The sequence below is a fragment of the Trichomycterus rosablanca genome, chromosome 1 (genome assembly GCF_030014385.1).
Source record: "Trichomycterus rosablanca isolate fTriRos1 chromosome 1, fTriRos1.hap1, whole genome shotgun sequence".
In the NCBI taxonomy this organism is placed as follows: domain Eukaryota; kingdom Metazoa; phylum Chordata; class Actinopteri; order Siluriformes; family Trichomycteridae; genus Trichomycterus; species Trichomycterus rosablanca.
This window is the reverse complement of record NC_085988.1, coordinates 18,377,228-18,399,742: the sequence shown is the minus strand read 5'-3', so window position 1 is coordinate 18,399,742 and position 22,515 is coordinate 18,377,228. Positions and strand designations below refer to the sequence as shown.

The window sequence follows — 22,515 nt, the reverse complement described above, 5'->3', positions numbered from 1 at the left end:
CAATATGCCCTGTGGTGAACTGCCTCCCAGTCCAGGGTTGCCCAGTATTTCTAAGTGCTATCAACATGTGAGGGCCTGATCACAACTCTATATGGATGATAGAATAAGAGTGGAGCAGCAGCACATGCTTGTCAAGCTGTCACACGGGACCGTGCACCATCAGACCTCAGAGTCAGAGTCAGCATCTGAGTCCAAGTGAGAGAGGAACAAAAACAGTCAGAGATCAAAGCAGAGGAGCAGTTCTTTCCCCTACAGGAACGGGAAGGTACGCTGGAGACGCTCAGTCCATCTCCCTGTACAGAAGATAAAACACACAAGGACACAAACAGGAGATGAACAGAGATTACATCTTTCAGAATAAGCACCTTGTCGTCTGCACACTGATTGTCAGTGAAAAATGTTTGATGGGAATCATTTGTTCTTGATGTGAAATTTTGGCTGACAGTTTTCAGACAGAGCTGCTGCCTGCACTGCTATAAAATATTTCCACTCTTGCACCGTGGCCATGCCATTCCTTTAAACAAAAGAACAAAAGATAGAACAAAAAAAATGCATAAAACTACATTTACAAGCAATAAAATACAAGTATGACCTGCTTTATTAACATGTGAAAAAATGATTTAATTAAATCATTAAAAGCATTATATTGGATAGAGGAATTTAGGTTTAATAAGCAAATTTATAAAATATAACATTAATCATTTATGGAACAAAGGTATTTAAGACCAATATATACCGATCAACCATAACATTAAAACCACCTCCTTGTTTCTACACTCACTGTCCATTTTATCAGCTCCACTTACCATATAGAAGCACTTTGTACTTTTACAGTTACTGACTGTAGTCCATCTGTTTCTCTACATACTTTTTTAGCCTGTTTTCACCCTGGTCTTCAATGGTCGAGACTCTCCCAGGACCACTACAGAGCAGGTATTATTTAGGTGGTGGATGATTCTCAGCACTGCAGTGACACTGACATGGTGGTGGTGTGTTAGTGCGTGTTGTGCTGGTATGAGTGGATAAGACACAGCAGCGCTGATGGAGTTTTTAAACACCTCACTGTCCCTGCTGGACTGAGAATAGTCCACCAACCTAAAATATCCAGCCAACAGTGCGACCCATAAATAGGATAAAGTGGTGTTAAAACAAACATCCTACAAACTACTCTGAATTTATATAAGAAGATTCCAATGATATATGAAGCTGTTCTTTATGTGAAGATTGTTTACATTACAACATTAAGGATGTTTATCTCAACGATGCTCTTCTTTAAAGTCATTTTGCATAACAGCGCCTGTAAATGAAAGCCTGGGGACAGTGATGAAACCACTGATATAATTTGTCTTACAATCACTTGTTATTGCTGGTGTAACCAGAGAGTTCTCGTCTCATTCACTGAAACATCAGAATCAGCACCCAGTCTCTACAGCTCGTCTGGTATTTCCTGGGGCTGTTTTGTAGTCAGAAAGTAGTCGCATGTTAACCATCTGACAAAAAACGTTTAAATATGGAAGGCACATTGCTTTTGTCTTAAAGCATGTTCGGAGGAAAATCAATTTTTCACTATTTTCACCTTATTCCAAATATATTACATCAGCTAAAACCTTATTTAGACAGAATTTATTTCCCCCGGGTTTATGTGTCTGTAATATAATTCTGACACATCCAGGTGGCAGTGAAATTTGAGTTTTTAGTGGGTTTGTTTCACTACAGCACATTTATTTGCAGTTGGAATGTAGGGAGCATTATTAGACCGTTTTAAGCTAGATTTATTGCTTTGGCACCATCTTATTGTAGCTGTGTTGGTAACCGATTTAATAATTTCCCTTTGCAATTTGCAGCATACACTAGCACACTACACTGAGGGCTGCAAGCTGGTACACATCACTTAGTATGATGCTGGTGACCACAAACTTTCAACCAACCAGCAAGAAACACCTTAATTAACACCTTAGTCATTGTTAGTTATTGATTAAAACTGGTACTCATACCATTTGTTCCAGACTGGTACAGCAGAATGGTCCAACTACCAGTCTTTTTACTCTTGCATTTAGATCCTGTTAAATTAGTAATAATTCCACTGCACAAGCAGATTAGCAATTATGAATCGTACATGGGTGACGACAAAGTCTCCCAAAATCACTTTAGCTCTAAAAAACAAGGACACAGTGTAAATGATGCAAAAACCCCTAATAAACAACACTCCTTGTGTTATTTTTTGTCTTCGTTTATCTCAGCGACCCAATTGTATGCACATATGAAATGAATGTTAGGCTGTTTGGCTTGAATTTGTAGAGCATCATAATAAATCAAGTCCTCAAATAAAAAGATGAATTAAATTTCTGCATATGAATGATTAATAACTCCATATATTTTTGCGAAACTGTTTTGTTAATAGTGTTTAGGTATTTAGTCTAGTCTAGGTCTGAAATTCAATATAATAATAACCTAGAGAATGTTTTTATCAGTATAAAACATACACTGATCAGCCATAACGTTAAAACCACCTCCTTGTTTCTACACACACTGTCCATTTTATCAGCTCCACTTTGTAGTTCTACAATTACTGACTGTAGTCCATCTGTTTCTCTGCATGCTTTGTTAGCCCCCTTTCATGTCGTTCTTCAATGGTCAGGACCCCCACAGGACCACTACAGAGCAGGTATTATTTGGGTGGTGGATCATTCTCAGCACTGCAGTGACACTGACATGGTGGTGGTGTGTTAGTGTGTGTTGTGCTGGTATGAGTGGATAAGATACAGCAGTGCTGATGGAGTTTTTAAACACCTCACTGTCACTACTGGACTGAAAATAGTCCACCAACCAAAAATATCCAGCCAACAGTGATCCATGGGCAGCATCCTGTGACCACTGATGAAGGTCTAGAAGATGACCAACTCAAACAGCAGCAATAGATGAGCGATCGTCTCTGACTTTACATCTACAAGGTGGACCAACTAGGTAGGAGTGTCTAATAGAGTGGACAGTGAGTGGACATCAGCAGCGCTGCTGTGTCTGATCCACTCATACCAGCACAACACACACTAACACACCACCACCATGTCAGTGTCACTGCAGTGCTGAGAATCATCCACCACCCAAATAATACCTGCTCTGTGGTGGTCCTGTGGGGGTCCTAACCATTGAAGAACAGTGTCATCCTAACTTTTAATCATCTTCTATATCAAACAAAAATCTGGAATCTGCACATTCTGTCCAAAATTACGATACAATGGTGGCACATATCTGTCAGTAAAAGATCAAAACGTTAGCATTTCTTAAAAATAACAAGGAGACGTAGTTATGAGAGATTAAAGTGAGTGTCTGCCACTGAAAGGGACTCACTACTGGCTATAGAAGTAGACCTGGAGGGCCTAATTGCTTTACTATCTGATGTATGAGCTCAAGTATTTTTCTAAGACTCTGTACTAATTCTCAGCAAACAGTTTCTACCCATGGGTGTGTGTAAGAGACTGTGTTTCACTATCCCCCAACCAAACAAACTGTACAAAGATTAAAAGATGGTTTGTTCAGATCCGGTAAAAAGATGGAGCAGTGTCTGTACCATGATAACAAGGCACACCAGGCAGCTTATGCCAGATTGCTGTACAGTTCACACTACACAACTGGATCTCTTGTAATCGGGAGTCTTTTAAGTCGTTGTGTATTTCACACTACACGACTGATCGGCGATAGGGGGTTTCACACTATTTCACACTACACGATCTACCATGTGGTCTCCCAAACCACGTTTTGTCACAAAAACACACGCGAGAAGTGATGAGGGGTTTAATGATACCACGTCTAAAAATGTATGTCAACAATAAGCGAGCAATCAAAGTTGTTGTTTGTGCGCTGATGTGCAGCATAAAATCAAGGAGAAGAAATAAATGAATCTGAGTGGATTTGGCAACACGACCAGCAGTTCTGTAGTGAGTTGGAAGTTAATAAATGGTTTATGTGGACAAGTATGGAGACAGATAAGGTCAGAAATACTGTAAAACGCGTGTGTGCCGATGTATTCTGATATAAACTATATTGTGCCCTGTCCCACGTTTTTACACTCCTCCCCCGGGTTTCCCCTCACCCTGTATCTTGTGTTCTCATTGGCTGTAGTTCGACATAGCACTCACTGCCAGTCACCCGACTGATCCAGATATTTAACATGCTAGATATTTTTCTTAAGTCTGCGAGCGCTCTGAGAGCCGCTCGGATCGAGTCGCTTAACAGTTCACACATAGCGACCGAGAGCTGAGTCTCGATCCCCGAGCGAACGCCGAGTTGCTTCCGAGCTGCCACATCTAGCGGCGAACAGTCGGCAAGCGAAAATCATGTAGTGTGAACTAGGAATTACTGGAAGTGGGCAAGAGTATGGGCAAAAGTATTTGGACACCTGACCATGAGCCTGTTAGAAAAACAAATAATAGTGAAATAGATTGACTTCTGTGTAATCTTTTCAGCGCTAACAACAGCCAACAGCTCTTCGGAAAAGGCTTCTTAGAAGATTGTGAAAACAACAGTATGTCTGTGTGAATTTGTGCCCATTCAGTCAAAAGAGCATTTGTATGGCTGGGTGCTGATGTTGGTCAAAAAGGTGTAGTTCATTCCAAAGCTGTTTAGTGGAGCTGAGAACCTTTCCTAAACTGTAGCTGCAAAGTTGGAAGCATATACTCACTCACTTCCAATTAGGGTCGTGGGGGGTGGGCGTGCTGGAGCCTATCCCAGCTTTTTGATGGGCGCAAGGCACACAGTAACACCCTGGACGAGGTGCCAGTCCATCGCAGGGCAAACACACACACACCCATTCACCTATAGGGCAATTCAGTGTCTCCAATTAACCTGACTGCATGTTTTTGGACTGTGGGAGGAAACCGGAGCTCCCGGAGGAAACCAACTCAGACGCAGGGAGAACATGCAAACTCCACACAAAAAGGACCCAGACCACCCCGCCTGGGGATCGAACCCAGGACCTTCTTGCTGTGAGGCGACAGTGCTACCCACTGAGCCACCATGCCGCCCTGGAAGCATACTGTATAATCTCCTTTAAACTGATTGATTACACCTGCTAGCAATTTTTGTGGCTGAAACACATGAATTTGAAAATAAAAAGAGGTGTCCCAATACTTTTGTCCATATAGTGTTTGTTTGTTTGGATTTTAACGTCATGTTTTACACTTTGGTTACATTCATGACAGGAACGGTAGTTAGTCATTACACAAGGTTCATCAGTTCACAAGGTTATATCAAACACAGTCATGGACAATTTAGTGTCTCCAGTTCACCTGACTGCATGTCTTTGGACTGTGGGAGGAAACCGGAGAACATGCAAACTCCACACAGAAAGGACCCGGACCACCCCACCTGGGGTGTCCATATAGTGTTTGTGAAAAGTATAAAAATGTAGCATGCTTATTTACAAGATAAGCTGTTTTAACTATTTACAAGCTACTTTTAAAAAAATGCCCCCTGAAATACCAAAGTCACAAAATATATCTTTATAGTTTTTTTTTTTTAATTTGGCAGTTTATTACCTTCTAATATTACAGAAATACAGCGGCCAAGTTTTTATATTTTTTGAACAATCATTTCCCTATAGACTCGGCAAATCCTGTAGCAGCAATAATAAGTGCTAAACCAGTGCAGTATTGTACAATAACTGTGTGATTATTATGCGAAAAGAGAAAATGAATAAATATTGTTGTTTTATTCATGCAACAACTGGTCTATTATCCCATATCATAAAACTGTAATAGGCATAATTTGTCTTTTCCGACTTGGCCTTCATATGAGTGCATGATTTTCCATTTGGCTCACTTGTTAGAGAGGCTAAATAACCCCGCTAAATATGCTACAATTTGTAGAAATCAAATCCAGCATACCCGGGGAGTGACTGTAGAAATGAGCCGGTTCTCACCTGCAGCATTTGGCATTGATTATTACCCATATGTTGTCTTGTTTTTGCCCTTTTAGATTAAAGAAATATACATGGTAGGAAAACGGCAAATAGGAACACAGATACCCATCTGGATTTTGCTACGGTTTCCTTGCTCAGGTAGATGTACCAGTAGCTTTGAAATGAACTAAAACATCAATTGAACATTAGTGCCCAGCCATACAAATGTTCTTTTGACTGTATGGGCACAAATTCCCATAAACATACACCAATCAGCCATAACATTAAAACCACCTTCTTGTTTCTACACTCACTGTCCATTTTACCATATAGGAGCACTTTGTAGTTCTACAATTACTGATTGTAGTCCATCTGTTTCTCTGCATGCTTTGTTAGCCCCCTTTCATGCTGTTCTTCAATGGTCAGGACTCTCCCAGGACCACTACAGAGCATAGTGGTGGTGTGTTAGTGTGTGTTTTTTAAATACTGTGTCCACTCACTGTCCACTCTATTAGACACTCCTACCTAGTTGGTCCACCCTGTAGATGTAAAGTCAGAGACGATCGCTCATCTATTGCTGCTGTTTGAGTTGGTCATCTTCTAGACCTTCATCAGTTGTCACATGACGCTGCCCACGGGGCGCTGTTGGCTGGATATATTTTTGTTTGGTGGACTATTCTCAATCCAGCAGTGACAGTGGGGTGTTTAAAAACTCCAGCAGCGCTGCTATGTATTATCCACTCATACCAGCACAACACACACTAACACACCACCACCATGTCAGTGTCACTGTAGTGCTGAGAATGATCCACCACCCAAATAATACCTGCTCTGTAGTGATCCTGGGAGAGTCCTGACCATTGAAGACCAGGGTGAAAGGGGGCTAACAAAGTATGCAGAGAAACAGATCTACAGTCAGTATTTGTAGAACTACAAAGTGCTCCTATATGGTAAGTGATATATATGGTAAGGGTTTTAATGTTATGGTTGATTGGTGTACTTCAAAGCAATGTAAGAAGCCTTCACAGTTAAAAAGATTACCCAGAGGTCACTCTATTTTAATACACATGGTAGAAAAATGGCAAATAGGAACACATACACACCTGGATTTTGTCACGGTTTCCTTGCTCAGGTAGATGTACCAGTAGATGATGTTAAAGATGGCAAATGCCAGAGGAAAGACAACACGAGCATACTGGTCGATGCGGCTTGGGCCAGCTAGTGTTATGTTGGGTGGGATGGCTGAACCCTGCTGCAGAAATATTGGTAGACGCATTTTTGGTGCTTCATGGATCGAGTTCATCCTCTTCCTGTGCCGCCCCATACTGCCATCAGACATTGTCTATGGGCATAAGAAGAAACAATGACATGCTAGAGGGCTGGTAGAGTGTGTGCAGCTAAGCAACATACACTATTTTAATACTATAATTAGGTCACCATGGTTGGGTCTCCTAATGCTTCTGGCCATATAGTGTATGTCCTAAGAACCGGGTCTGATCCATGCCACCGCTCACTGTCTGTAAGGAGATTTGCATGGTCTGCCTGGGTAGATTATTCCCTCCTACCTCCAAAAACATAACAAAGGTAAACTGGCTGCTCTACATTTCTATACGGTGTGAGTGAATGGCTAAGTGTTTGTCATATGGTGTGTGTAACAAACTCACCGTAGTCTTGACCAGGAAAGAATGAACACCTTTATTTGTCATATATATATATATGACAATATATATATATACAGTGTATCACAAAAGTGAGTACACCCCTCACATTTCTGCAGATATTTAAGTATATCTTTTCATGGGACAACACTGACAAAATGACACTTTGACACAATGAAAAGAAGTCTGTGTGCAGCTTATATAACAGTGTAAATTTATTCTTCCCTCAAAATAACTCAATATACAGCCATTAATGTCTAAACCACCAGCAACAAAAGTGAGTACACCCCTTAGTGAAAGTTCCTGAAGTGTCAATATTTTGTGTGGCCACCATTATTTCCCAGAACTGCCTTAACTCTCCTGGGCATGGAGTTTACCAGAGCTTCACAGGTTGCCACTGGAATGCTTTTCCACTCCTCCATGACGACATCACGGAGCTGGCGGATATTCGAGACTTTGCGCTCCTCCACCTTCCGCTTGAGGATGCCCCAAAGATGTTCTATTGGGTTTAGGTCTGGAGACATGCTTGGCCAGTCCATCACCTTTACCCTCAGCCTCTTCAATAAAGCAGTGGTCGTCTTAGAGGTGTGTTTGGGGTCATTATCATGCTGGAACACTGCCCTGCGACCCAGTTTCCGGAGGGAGGGGATCATGCTCTGCTTCAGTATTTCACAGTACATATTGGAGTTCATGTGTCCCTCAATGAAATGTAACTCCCCAACACCTGCTGCACTCATGCAGCCCCAGACCATGGCATTCCCACCACCATGCTTGACTGTAGGCATGACACACTTATCTTTGTACTCCTCACCTGATTGCCGCCACACATGCTTGAGACCATCTGAACCAAACAAATTAATCTTGGTCTCATCAGACCATAGGACATGGTTCCAGTAATCCATGTCCTTTGTTGACATGTCTTCAGCAAACTGTTTGCGGGCTTTCTTGTGTAGAGACTTCAGAAGAGACTTCCTTCTGGGGTGACAGCCATGCAGACCAATTTGATGTAGTGTGCGGCGTATGGTCTGAGCACTGACAGGCTGACCCCCCACCTTTTCAATCTCTGCAGCAAAGCTGACAGCACTCCTGCGCCTATCTTTTAAAGACAGCAGTTGGATGTGACGCTGAGCACGTGCACTCAGCTTCTTTGGACGACCAACGCGAGGTCTGTTCTGAGTGGACCCTGCTCTTTTAAAACGCTGGATGATCTTGGCCACTGTGCTGCAGCTCAGTTTCAGGGTGTTGGCAATCTTCTTGTAGCCTTGGCCATCTTCATGTAGTGCAACAATTCGTCTTTTAAGATCCTCAGAGAGTTCTTTGCCATGAAGTGCCATGTTGGAACTTTCAGTGACCAGTATGAGAGAGTGTGAGAGCTGTACTACTAAATTGAACACACCTGCTCCCTATGCACACCTGAGACCTAGTAACACTAACAAATCACATGACATTTTGGAGGGAAAATGACAAGCAGTGCTTAATTTGGACATTTAGGGGTGTAGTCTCTTAGGGGTGTACTCACTTTTGTTGCCAGTGGTTTAGACATTAATGGCTGTATATTGAGTTATTTTGAGGGAAGAATAAATTTACACTGTTATATAAGCTGCACACAGACTACTTTTCATTGTGTCAAAGTGTCATTTTGTCAGTGTTGTCCCATGAAAAGATATACTTAAATATCTGCAGAAATGTGAGGGGTGTACTCACTTTTGTGATACACTGTATATATATATATATATATATATATATACATATACTGATCAGCCATAACATTAAAACCACCTCCTTGTTTCTACACTCACTGTCCATTTTATCAGCTCCACTTACCATATAGAAGCACTTTGTAGTTCTACAATTACTGACTGTAGTCCATCTGTTATTCTGCATGCTTTTTTAGCCCCCTTTCATGCTGTTCTTCAATGGTCAGGACCACCACAGGACCACCACACAGCAGGTATTATTTAAGTGGTGGATCATTCTCAGCACTGCAGTGACACTGACATGGTGGTGGTGTGTTAGTGTGTGTTGTGCTGGTATGAGTGGATCAGGCACAGCAGCGCTGCTGGAGTTTTTAAATACTGTGTCCACTCACTGTCCACTATATTAGACACTCCTACCTAGTAGACGTAAAGTCAGAGACGATCGCTCATCTAATGCTGCTGTTTGAATTGGTCATCTTCTAGGCCTTCATCAGTGGTCACAGGACGCTTCCCACAGGGCACTGTTGGCTGGTTATTTTTGGTTGGTGGACTATTCTCAGTCCAGCAGTGACAGTGAGGTGTTCAAAAACTCCAGCCGCAGTGTCTTATCCACTCATACCAGCACAACACACACTAACACACCACCACCATGTCAGTGTCACTGCAGTGCTGAGAATGACCCATCACCCATATAATACCTACTCTGTAGTAGTCCTGTGGGGGTCCTGAGCATTGAAGAACAGCATGAAAGGGGGCTAACAAAGCATGCAGAGAAATAGTGAGACTACAGTCAGTAATTGTAGAACTACAAAGTGCTTCTACAGTGTATCACAAAAGTTAGTACACCCCTCACATTTCTGCAGATATTTAAGTATATCTTTTCATGGGACAACACTGACAAAATGACACTTTGACACAATGAAAAGTAGTCTGTGTGCAGCTTATATAACAGTGTAAATTTATTCTTCCCTCAAAATAACTCAATATACAGCCATTAATGTCTAAACCACCGGCAACAAAAGTGAGTACACCCCTAAGAGACTACACCCCTAAATGTCCAAATTGAGCACTGCTTGTCATTTTCCCTCCAAAATGTCATGTGATTTGTTAGTGTTACTAGGTCTCAGGTGTGCATAGGGAGCAGGTGTGTTCAATTTAGTAGTACAGCTCTCACACTCTCTCATACTGGTCACTGAAAGTTCCAACATGGCACCTCATGGCAAAGAACTCTCTGAGGATCTTAAAAGACGAATTGTTGCGCTACATGAAGATGGCCAAGGCTACAAGAAGATTGCCAACACCCTGAAACTGGGCTGCAGCACAGTGGCCAAGATCATCCAGCGTTTTAAAAGAGCAGGGTCCACTCAGAACAGACCTCGCGTTGGTCGTCCAAAGAAGCTGAGTGCACGTGCTCAGCGTCACATCCAACTGCTGTCTTTGAAAGATAGGCGCAGGAGTGCTGTCCGCATTGCTGCAGAGATTGAAAAGGTGGGGGGTCAGCCTGTCAGTGCTCAGACCATACGCCGCACACTACATCAAATTGGTCTGCATGGCTGTCACCCCAGAAGGAAGCCTCTTCTGAAGTCTCTACACAAGAAAGCCCGCAAACAGTTTGCTGAAGACATGTCAACAAAGGACATGGATTACTGGAACCATGTCCTATGGTCTGATGAGACCAAGATTAATTTGTTTGGTTCAGATGGTCTCAAGCATGTGTGGCAGCAATCAGGTGAGGAGTACAAAGATAAGTGTGTCATGCCTACAGTCAAGCATGGTGGTGGGAATGCCATGGTCTGGGGCTGCATGAGTGCAGCAGGTGTTGGGGAGTTACATTTCATTGAGGGACACATGAACTCCAATATGTACTGTGAAATACTGAAGTAGAGCATGATCCCCTCCCTCCGGAAACTCGGTCACAGGGCAGTGTTCCAGCATGATAATGACCCCAAACACACCTCTAAGACGACCACTGCTTTATTGAAGAGGCTGAGGGTAAAGGTGATGGACTGGCCAAGCATGTCTCCAGACCTAAACCCAATAGAACATCTTTGGGGCATCCTCAAGCGGAAGGTGGAGGAGCGCAAAGTCTCGAATATCCGCCAGCTCCGTGACGTCGTCATGGAGGAGTGGAAAAGCATTCCAGTGGCAACCTGTGAAGCTCTGGTAAACTCCATGCCCATGAGAGTTAAGGCAGTTCTGGGAAATAATGGTGGCCACACAAAATATTGACACTTTAGGAACTTTCACTAAGGGGTGTACTCACTTTTGTTGCCGGTGGTTTAGACATTAATGGCTGTATATTGAGTTATTTTGAGGGAAGAATAAATTTACACTGTTATATAAGCTGCACACAGACTACTTTTCATTGTGTCAAAGTGTCATTTTGTCAGTGTTGTCCCATGAAAAGATATACTTAAATATCTGCAGAAATGTGAGGGGTGTACTCACTTTTGTGATACACTGTATATGGTAAGTGGAGCTGATAACATGGACAGTGAGTGTAGAAACAAGGAGGTGGGAGGAAATGGGGAGGACCAATTTCACCCATCTTTCCCTTCTTTTATTGGTAAAATATATAGGCAGTCAGTTAAGAGTTGAATAATCTGCAGTGCCCAGATTCAGTGCTGTCTCTAGTGAAGAAACTTCCTTCTGCTAATTGTAACTCAGTATGTGAGTGAGCAAAAGTGACAGTGAGATGCTTTGAAGCTGATAAAGGCTTTAGTTGTTTGTCTGAGACATGGCAAAAGTCAGTAAACAACATGTTTAAGGCTGTGCTGAGATGGTACTACTTCCTCCCCAGCCTCTGAGTCAGAGGAAGCAAGTGGGGTTGGAGTGTCTCAGGTAGGAAAGATTCAGAAGAGTCATGGAGAGCAGTTCTAATATGATCGCTATTTTTAAAACTCCAGGACTGAGCTGATCATGTGGGAGACGCTCTCCGGAGACACTGTGTGCATGCACCATTAACATATCCACTCAGCACTACAGATATGAATCTCACGTGTTAGGACTGTACACTGCAGGCAACTGGAAGAACATCATCATATAGATTCATATTCCCAAAGCTCAGCAAATTAATTTCTCCCGTCGCTTTTACTTGCAGCAGCTCTAACACTGACTCTGGCTTTGCCATGTGGCTTATTTCACAAAAAAACAAACAGTGCAGGCCAGAAGGTGGCTATCGCTTTCTGAGTGTTGGCTTTCATTAGTGTTTCTTACACTGATGCCAAAATGCTTTACCTGCCTTCATAACCTTTGGCTCGCTCCTTGTGGTCAAAGCCCAGATGTCTATCAAGCTGTTCTGCAGCAAAATAAGTTTTTTAACATACTGAAACTGCACAGCACAGTAGGAGAAATATTGCTTCTAATCTGCCACTAGACACAGGATAATACATATATCAAATGTATGTGGGCACCCAACCATGAGCCGGTTGGACATCACATGTTAAAACCATGGGAATTAATATGGAGTTTTTCCTCCTCCTTTCATGACTATGATAGCCTTCAACCTTCTGGAAAACTTTACTGTGCAAAAAAGAAGCCTTATGTTAACTATGTCCAGAAGCGGTGTCAACTTCTCGGGCCTCAGTGGCATCTAGGATGGACCATCACACAGTGGAAACGTGTATTGTAGTCAGATGAATCAGCATCCCAGTTCTTTTTTGGAAAAAATGGACGCCGTGGGCTCCGGACCAAAGACGAAAAGGACCATCCAGACTGTTATTAACAACAGTTCAAAGGGCAGGGTCTGTCATGGTATGGGGCTGTGTCAGTGCCCTTGGCAAAGGTCATTTACACTTCTGTGATGGCAGCATTAATGCAGAAAAGTACATTGAGATCTTAGTGCAACATATGCTGCCTTCAAGACGTCACCTTGTCCAGGGACGTTCATGCATTTTTCAACAAGACAATGCAAAACCACATGCTGCACACATTACAAAGGCATGGCTGTGGGAAAAGAGGGTACGGGTACTGGACTGACCTGCCTGCAGTCCTGATCTGTCCCCAATAGAGAATATGTGGAGAATTTTGAAACGAAAAATGCGACAACGACCCCGTACTGTTGCACATCTTAAGACGTGTTTGCAGGAAGAATGAGACAAAATAAAAGCTGAAACACTAAATCACTTGGTCTCCTCGGCGCCAAAACGTCTTTTAAGTGTGGTGAAAAGAAATGGCAACATTACAAAGTGGTAAATGCTTTACTGTCCCAACTTTTTTTGGAATGTGTTGCAGACCTGAAATGCAGGAATGGATGTTTATTAATAAATGAAATGAAGTTGAGCAGAAAAAAAACATGAAATATCTCAGGTTCTTGCTGTCTGCAATCAAATGAAAGTCAAATTAAATGTAAAAAACACTGTATTTTTATTTCATTTGCATTTTCCATACTGTCCCAACTTTTTTCGGATTTGGGGTTGTACAAATGTTGTACGACAAGGCCTGGCTCACAATTGGCATTCCAATGAATCCCAAGGGTGTTTATGTGGGTTGAGGCTTGGGCTCTTTGCAGGCCAATATGATGAGTCCTCCACATCAAACTCAATATACTACTGTTTTGAACCTGAATCTGTGCACAGGTCATAGTCATACTACAATGATAAGGGCCTTAACTATTGTTACAAAGTAAAAAGCATATTATTAATTTATACACCTGTTAGCTGGGTTAATGGGTGTGACTCAAACACCAGAACTCTAGGAAAGGAGAGGTATGTCTACATACTTTTGGTCATGTAGTATATTTCCATTTAAGTGCATAATAAAAATGAACAATGTATAATAAAGTAGAAATACCATGATGCATGTTACATCTACTACTAACATCCTACTAAGTTCTTACACCCCCTTTGGCAAATATCACTGCTTGCAAACAATTTCTTTGTTTTTTTTTCTATTTTTATTTGAGGGATTTTCACCCACTGTTGCTCACAAAACACTTCTAGTTCTAGATATTATTGAGTCTTTTTGCATACACAACATGGTTAGATCCATCATTTTTCATGATGTTCAAATCAGGGGACTAAAAGTGGAAAATAAGGGCCATTCCAGACCAGATCCAGCCTATTTAAATTCCTTAACTGTGTCACATTTGCTTCCCAAATCTAATAACATTTATTAATTCCATTTTTTATCTGCCTGTGTCTGTGTTTTGTTCCACTGGCGGTCATACAACCCCAAAGCATAATACAGCTATGCTAATGCTTAACAGCTGGCAGGGTATTTCCATAATGGATTTGGCTCATCTAGATGTTGTTTTGCCTACTTCACAGTTTTTTTTACTGTTAGCTTTACTATACAAATCATGTTTGTGCATGCAGTGCTGTACAGTAGAACAGTGCACTACCACTTGTGTCAAATAAACCTTACTGCAGGTTTTTTGCTGTCATATTAGGGGTTAAACATACAATTAATTACATTATAACCTTGATTTTATGTTGATTACACAACTCAGAGCTAACAGCTAGATGATGAGCTACTGGTTAATTAGCTTAGCTTAGACTGGTTTGAAAACTAGGTCAATTTTCAATACAGTAACACATTACATTTTTACATTTTAGGACTGATTAATAGCAGATATATATTTTTAATAATTCTATAGAATTTGTGATTTCATCTGGAACGCTTTATAATACACAGCTAGCAGGGGTTTCCAGACAGCTGCAAGTCAATGAAGCTGTAAAGTTAATGCTTGTGTTAGTCATGGATTTGAACTAATGAGATTCTGATACCGGAGTCTCAGTTTTTATTATATATTGTATGTACACCGATCAGCCATAACATTAAAATCACCTCCTTGTTTGTACGCTCACTGTCCATTTAATCAGTTCCACTTACCATATAGAAGCACTTTGTAGTTCTACAATTACTGACTGTAGTCCATCTGTTTCTCTACATACTTTTTTAACCTGCTTTCACCCTGTTCTTCAATGGTCAGGACCCCCACAGGACCACTACAGAGCAGGTATTATTTAGGTGGTGGATCATTCTCAGCACTGCAGTGACAATTACATGGTGGTGGTGTGTTAGTGTGTGTTGTGCTGGTATGAGTGGATCAGACACAGCAGTGCTGCTGGAGTTTTTAAATACAGTGTCCACTCTATTAGACACTCCTACCTAGTCGGTCCACCTTGTAGATGTAAAGTCAGAGACGATCGCTCATCTATTGCTGCTGTTTGAGTTGGTCATCTTCTAGACCTTCATCAGTGGTCACATGACGCTGCCCACGGGGCACTGTTGGCTAGATATATTTTTGTTTGGTGGACTATTCTCAATCCAGCAGTGACAGTAAGGTGTTTAAAAACTCCAGCAGCGCTGCTGTGTATTATCCACTCGTACCAGCACAACACACACTAACACACCACCACGTCAGTGCAGCTGCAGTGCTGAGAATGATCCACCACCTAAATAATACCTGCTCTGTGGTGGTCCTGGCAGAGTCCTGACCATTGAAAAACAAATGGACTACAGTCAGTAATTGTACAGTAGAACTACAAATTGCAAAGTGGAGCTGATAAAATGGACAGTGTGTAGAAACAAGGAGGTGGTTTTTATGTTATGGCTGATCAACTACCATATACTATGTCATTAACAATGACAATACCATCACCATAATTAAGTTTTGGATTTGATGCCGCACAGCTAGCAGGATTGCTAAACAGCTCATATGTGTGTAACACACTAATTATAATAACAAATAATAATAAAAACAAACTTCAGATGTTGGAAAGGCTTTTTAGTATCTAAAACAAACTACTGTCAGATGTTGGAAAGTTACTTATGCACTAGATGTATTTAAGTCTACACATTAGGTTCAGATCTCACAGTCTCTTGTCACACATGGTGCGTGCAATGTCAGCTATGTTATGCTAGTCTGCAGATAACTGTGGAAAATGTTGAATTGTGCCACACAGTGGTGCTTTACCGCCACAATTGATCAAGGCTGCCCAAATAACACAAATTTGACCATCTGTTGTGGTATGGCACCACTTAGTGGCAACGAGTAACATGTTTGCTACCTTGCTAATAGACACCAATTGAGAAAGCAAAGCTAAACACACTTTACTGTATCAGGTAATCTAGCAAGGAGGAGGACATGTCAGATGCATTAAAATGAACTAAAATGTATTTGATGTATTTATTTTAAATAGATAATAACTGTAGTTTTAAATGTGCAGTTTTTCTTTGTAAGTGCTGACCAAAGCTTTTGTCTTACTACCAAGGGACAAGAGTTAGATGTAGTGTAAAACCATAGGAGCTGGCCACAGTACCAAAGAGACTTAAAATGTATAGCTGTAATGATTTCACTGACCCACTAATCAAAACCAGCTCTACTTAATCACACTCCACTATCCATGACATTTTACCAATACATTTTTTTTCTGCTTAAAGGGCACTTTAATGGTTTGGGTCAATAAGGCATAAGTAAAGTGCTTATAAATGGCTTGCACGGTTGGACGGTTTTATCAAAAGAACTGATGAACCCATTTAGCACAAACAAACTTGGAGTGAATTTGAGTTAGACAAGAACACTATGAACATTAGGGTATATTTCACATACTGGAACATTTTTAATAACTGCTTTTAAGGGAGGGGGCTCCCCTTCCAATCATGTCAATAGCTAATCATGTCTGTTCAACGCCCAGCCCACCATTAGCACTGCTGAGATTCGAACCCAGATACCAGAGCACCATATTAGAAAAATAACGTCATATATCGACTTATGTTTACCCATTGCTACAGTTGCTAGCTTTAGCTCACAGCTTTTCAGCCTGGTAACAGCAAGCAAGGTAATTCACATCTGTTAAAAGTAGATCAGCTAAAGTGTGACTTTTATGAGACTTGATTGGTGTTGAAATAGTTTTACTACTATTGTCCCCAAGAACAAATTAAAGAATAAATATGTTGCCGATCTAATCAGAATACAAGCTCTGGAACTTCTAAAAATAAACATTTATAAATCTTCTTATTGTGGGGACAGTGAAAGATGCTCAACTTCATACTGGTGTTCCACAATTACTGCTTGAATCTTTTGGTAGTATACAGTCAAGTCGGAAAGTCTGCACACCCCTTCACCTTCTCCACGTTTTATTACATTACAGACTCATTCTATAATAGATTAAGTTCTTTTTTTTGTCACAAAATTCTACACAAAATAGCCCACAATGACAAACTGAAAGCAGATTTTTAGACATTTCTGCTAATTTATAAAAAATCTAAATGTAAAATATCATATGTACACAAGTGTGCACACTCTTTGATATGACACCCAAAAGTGAGCTGAGGTGCATTTTGTTTTCACTGATACTGCTTGAGATGTTTCTACAATTGGAGTCCACCTGTGGTAAATTCAACTGATTGGACATGATTGGGGATTGCCAACACCTGCCTATATAAGGTCCCACAGTTGACGGTGCATATCAGAGCAAACTCCAAGCCATGGGGTCAAAGGAATTATCTGCAGACCTCAGAAACAGGATTGCATCAAGGCATAGATCTGAAGAAGGTACAGAAAAATTGCTGCAGCTTTACAGGTCCCAAAGAGCACAGTGGCCACCATCATTCATAAATGGAAGAAGTCTGGAACCACCAAAAATCTTCCTAGACCTGGGCCAAACTAAGCGATTGGGGAAGGTGGGCCTTGGCCAGGGAGGTGAGCAGGAACCCGAGGGTCATTCTGACAGAGCTCCAGCGTATCCTTGTGGAGATAGGAGAACCTATCAGAAGATCAACCATTCAGGCAGCACTCCACAAATCACGCCTTTATGGTAGAGGGAAAGATGAATGCAGCTAAGTACACCGAGATCTTTGAAGAAAACCTGCTCCAGAGCGCTCTGGACCTCAGACTGGGGTGAAGGTTTACCTTCCAACATGACAATGACCCAAAGCACACAGCCAAGAGAACAAAGGAGTGGCTTCAGAGAAAGTCTGTGAATGTCCTTGAGTGACCCAGCCAGAGCCCAGACCTGAATCCAATCGAACATCTGTGGAAGGAGCTGAAAATAGCTGTGTACCGACGCTCCCCGGAGCTCGTAAGGATATGCCGAGAGGAATGGGCAAAAATGTCCAGAAACGTGTGCCAAGCTCGTAGCTTCTTTCCCCAAGACGACTTGAAGCTGTAATTGATGCCAAAGGTGCATCAACCAAGTATTAGGCTAAGGGTGTGTACAGATATGTAACCCCGAAATAAAGCATTTTAGTCAGTAAAATAAAATTGCACATTTTCTGTTACGTGGAGAAAGGAGGACTCAAATGCAGAATTCAAAATCAAAATGATATTTTATTTTTAATTAGAAATAAACAAAAACAGAGGAAAAATGAGAAACAAAAAACCCAATCGGAAAGTCCGATGGTGCCGCAGAACTGCTGGGAAAAGAAAAACCCAAAAAGGGAAAATAGCGACGTGGGACGCGAACCCCGGTCGTCTCGGTACGAGCCGGGTGCGTTGTCTCCGCGCTATTGTGGCGCGGGTAAATAAGAGACGGGGAGCGCCTTAGGCGCTACAGTGTCAAAACACGGGAGTAGATTACTCCCGGCAATCACTAGCCCCAGCACAGCGGAAGGCTAGGATAGAACGCGACCGGCTTCTGCTTTGCTGAGGTTCGCAGCTGAAGTACGCCGATCTAAAAAAGAGAAAATAACAGAGTTAGATACACCAACTGCGAGTGCGGATTCGAACCGGTGAATGCTGCGCGAGAACCGAAAGCTTAGCGGTGTCGCCACCCAGCGGTTCAGGAATCCAATTTTCGGGTTGGATCTAAAAGGATGTGCGGTTGCTGTACCAAGCGGACACGCTTGATGTACAGCAGCACCGCTAATGCTAAACGCATAAACAAAAGCAGCGCGAGGGCTGCACGGCGTCGCACCACGCTAATCCTAATAGGGACAATAACGAACGGTTACCTCGACCTTGCAGTCTACACACCCGAATGGCGCATGCCACCAGGGGATACCGTTTTACCTAGGAAAGGAGCGTGGACGAGCAGCCACATAAGATCAGGGAAACAAACAAAAGGTGCGACACCCGCCGCTGTGCAGAGCTGGCTTAAATAGCCAGCTTGACAGCTGCGGGTGATCAGCCCTAATTGGTCCTCCTGCCACTTAAGGCTTTTGTTTGTCTTGCTCTGTAAGACCTACTTCGCTGGGAACTCGGGGTGCATTCACCAGCTACCGTAGGTCTCCTAATAGAACCCCCTCCTCTAGGGACAGCTCCTGAGGTCCCAAGACCCGCAGCACGGTTCCGGCGGAACTCGCGGATCAGTTCAGGGTCCAGGATCTGCCGAGCCGGTACCCATGAACGTTCCTCAGGGCCGTAGCCCTCCCAATCCACCAAGTATTGGGTGCTACCCTGAACCTTCCTGCAATCCAGCAGGCGGCGGACAGTGAAGGCAGGGGCACCCTGGATGATACGAGGGGCGGGAGGCTGGGGAGGGGGTAAAACTCCCCCGCACATAAATGGTCGGAGTTGGGAGACGTGAAAGGTTGGATGCACTTTCATCCTGGGAGGAAGCTCCAACCTATAGGTCACCGGGTTGATCCGCCTGACCACCTTAAACGGGCCAATGTACCTGGGTGCCAGCTTGTGAGGGGCACCTTTGACGGGGAGATCCCTCGTCGACACAAGGACACGTTGGCCCGGCCGTAAGGTGAGAGCCGGCTGCCGCCTGCGGTCAGCAGTGCGCTTCATGGAGCGCTGATTGGCCACAAGTGCCTGCCTTGCTTTACGCCAGGCGGCGCGGCAGCGGCGGACATGAAGCTGTACAGACGGGACCGCTACTTGCTGCTCCTGCTCAGGAAAGAGCGGAGGAGGGTACCCGAACTGAGCTTCAAACGGTGACATTCCTATCGCCGAGTGATGCAGGGTATTGTGAGCAAATTCAGCCCACAATAATTTATCCGACCACGTGGCCGGATTCCCTGCCGTCAGGCACCTGAGCATCTTGCTCAGATCCTGGATGAGCCTTTCCGATTGCCCATTCGACTCGGGGTGATACCCCGAGGATAAGCTGGCCTTAGCACCAATGAGTTGGCAGAAGGCCCGCCAGCACTGGCTTACAAACTGCGGGCCCCGATCAGACACAATGTCTGATGGGACCCCATGCGCTCTCACCACATGTTGCAGGATGATCTGCGCAGTGCCCATGGCGGATGGTAGCTTGGGCAGAGGGACAAACAGGCAAGACTTGGTGAACCGGTCGACAATTACCAACACCGCTGTGAACCCTCTAGACTTTGGCAAGCCTGTCACAAAGTCTAGAGCAATATGGGACCACGGTCTTGAAGGTATCGGCAACGGATGGAGAAGGCCTCGTGGGCGCTCTCTGGGGCTCTTATTCAGAGCGCACACAGTACAGGCACGGACGAAGTCACGTACCTGATTCTCCATCCCCGGCCACCAAAATCTTCGGCGCAGCAAAACCAGGGACTTAGTCACGCCTGGGTGCGCCGCAAAAGGAGAGGCATGAGCCCACTCGAAAACCTGACGCCGTACAGTAGTAGGTACATACAGCCTGTCAGGAGGTCCCCTACCGGGGTCGGGTTCGGCCCTTTGGGCGTCCCGTATGACCTTTGAAATGCCCCAGGTGACTGGGGCAGCTATCTGGGTCGAGGGAATCACGGGATCAGGCTCGGTCTCCGGCCTGGTTGGTTCCCACTGTCTAGACAGGGCATCCGGTTTAGCATTCTTGGACCCCGGTCTATACGACAGCGTAAAATGGAACCTACCGAAAAATAAGGACCACCGTGCCTGACGCGAGTTCATCCTTTTGACTTGCTGGATGAATGACAAGTTCTTGTGATCAGTCCAGACAAGAAAAGGATGTTTGGCTCCCTCGAGCCAGTGTCGCCACTTATCTAAAGCCAACTTAATGGCTAGAAGTTCCCTGTCTCCGACCGGGTAATTCCGCTCAGCCGGAATCAGGCGGTGCGAAAAGAAGGCACACGGATGCAGCTTCTTTCCTGGCCCCACTCTCTGGGACAATACTGCCCCAACCCCAACCTCAGAGGCATCCACTTCGACCACGAATGGCTCCTCAGGGTCAGGCAACTGCAAAACAGGAGCAGTTGTCAAGAGAGCTTTCAGTCTATCAAAGGCTTGTTGGGCCTGCACTGACCATTTAAAGGGCCCCTTACCAGTAAGGGCTGTTAGTGGCGCGGCGATAGTGCTAAAGTTCTTGATAAATCGCCTAAAAAAGTTTGCAAAGCCCAAAAACCTTTGCATTTGGCGAACAGAACTTGGAGTTGGCCAGCTCTCCACAGCTTTAATTTTAGCCGAATCCATGCGAAGGGTGCCCTGTGACACTATGAACCCTAGGAACGAAACCGAAGGGGCGTGAAAGACGGACTTCTCCAGCTTGACGAAAAGATGGTGTTCGAGCAAGAGCTGGAGAACCCGTCGGACATGCCCTATATGTTCGTCGATGGATCGGCTAAAAATGAGAATATCGTCTAGATAAACGTAGACGAACTTATCAAGGGTCTCCCGTAGGACCTCATTGATGAATCTCTGGAAGACTGCGGGGGCATTCATTAACCCAAAGGGCATCACTAGATACTCATAGTGGCCAGTGGGCGTAATGAACGCAGTCTTCCACTCGTCCCCCTGCCTGATCCGGATCAGGTTGTACGCGCTGCGTAAGTCGAGCTTTGTAAAAATTGAGGCTCGCTGAAGGGCTTCAAAAGCCGTGGCCATCAGCGGCAGCGGGTACCGATCCTTGATCGTAATAGCATTTAGACCGCGATAATCGACACAGGGGCGCAATGTATCATCCTTCTTACCAACAAAAAAGAACCCCGCCCCGGCCGGGGAGGAAGAAGGACGAATGAACCCCTGTTTGAGCGCCTCGCGCACATACTCCTCCATGGCAACCTTCTCCGGACCGGAGAGTGAGAAAAGGCGCCCCCTAGGAGGGGTAGTGCCGGGCAACAAGTTTATGGCGCAGTCGAACGGTCTGTGGGGGGGCAAGTCCCGCGCCCTGGACTTGCTAAAAACCTCCTGAAGATCATGGTACACAGGAGGAACTGTGGCCAAATCCGGGGTCTCCATTTGTGGTACTGGCGGGTTGAGATTCGTGCCGGCCTGAAGCAAGCACGAATCTCTACACCGTGTTCCCCAAATGAAGATTGACCCGGTGGCCCAGTCGATCTGGGGGTTGTGTCTTTGCAACCACGAAAATCCCAGGACCACCTGGAGGTGAGGAACGTGAGTCACTAAGAAGGTGATCCGTTCCTCGTGGTCCTTCAGACGCAACGTCAAGGGCTGCGTCCGATG

At 43.9% G+C, this 22,515-nt stretch overlaps 1 protein-coding gene across 1 annotated transcript in view; it reads right to left on the bottom strand.

Annotated features, from left to right (window-relative positions):
* Nucleotides 1–280: 280 nt before the first annotated feature.
* The window catches only part of gabra6a (gamma-aminobutyric acid type A receptor subunit alpha6a), a 40,647-nt gene continuing 18,412 nt past the window's right edge, over nt 281–22,515 (bottom strand). Inside the window, exons 9-10 of the mRNA XM_062993166.1 lie at nt 7,000–7,238; nt 281–293 (exon numbers count right to left, since the gene is read on the bottom strand). Of these exons, the coding sequence (XP_062849236.1) occupies nt 281–293; nt 7,000–7,238 (252 nt within the window). The remainder of the gene's footprint in view (nt 294–6,999; nt 7,239–22,515) is intronic.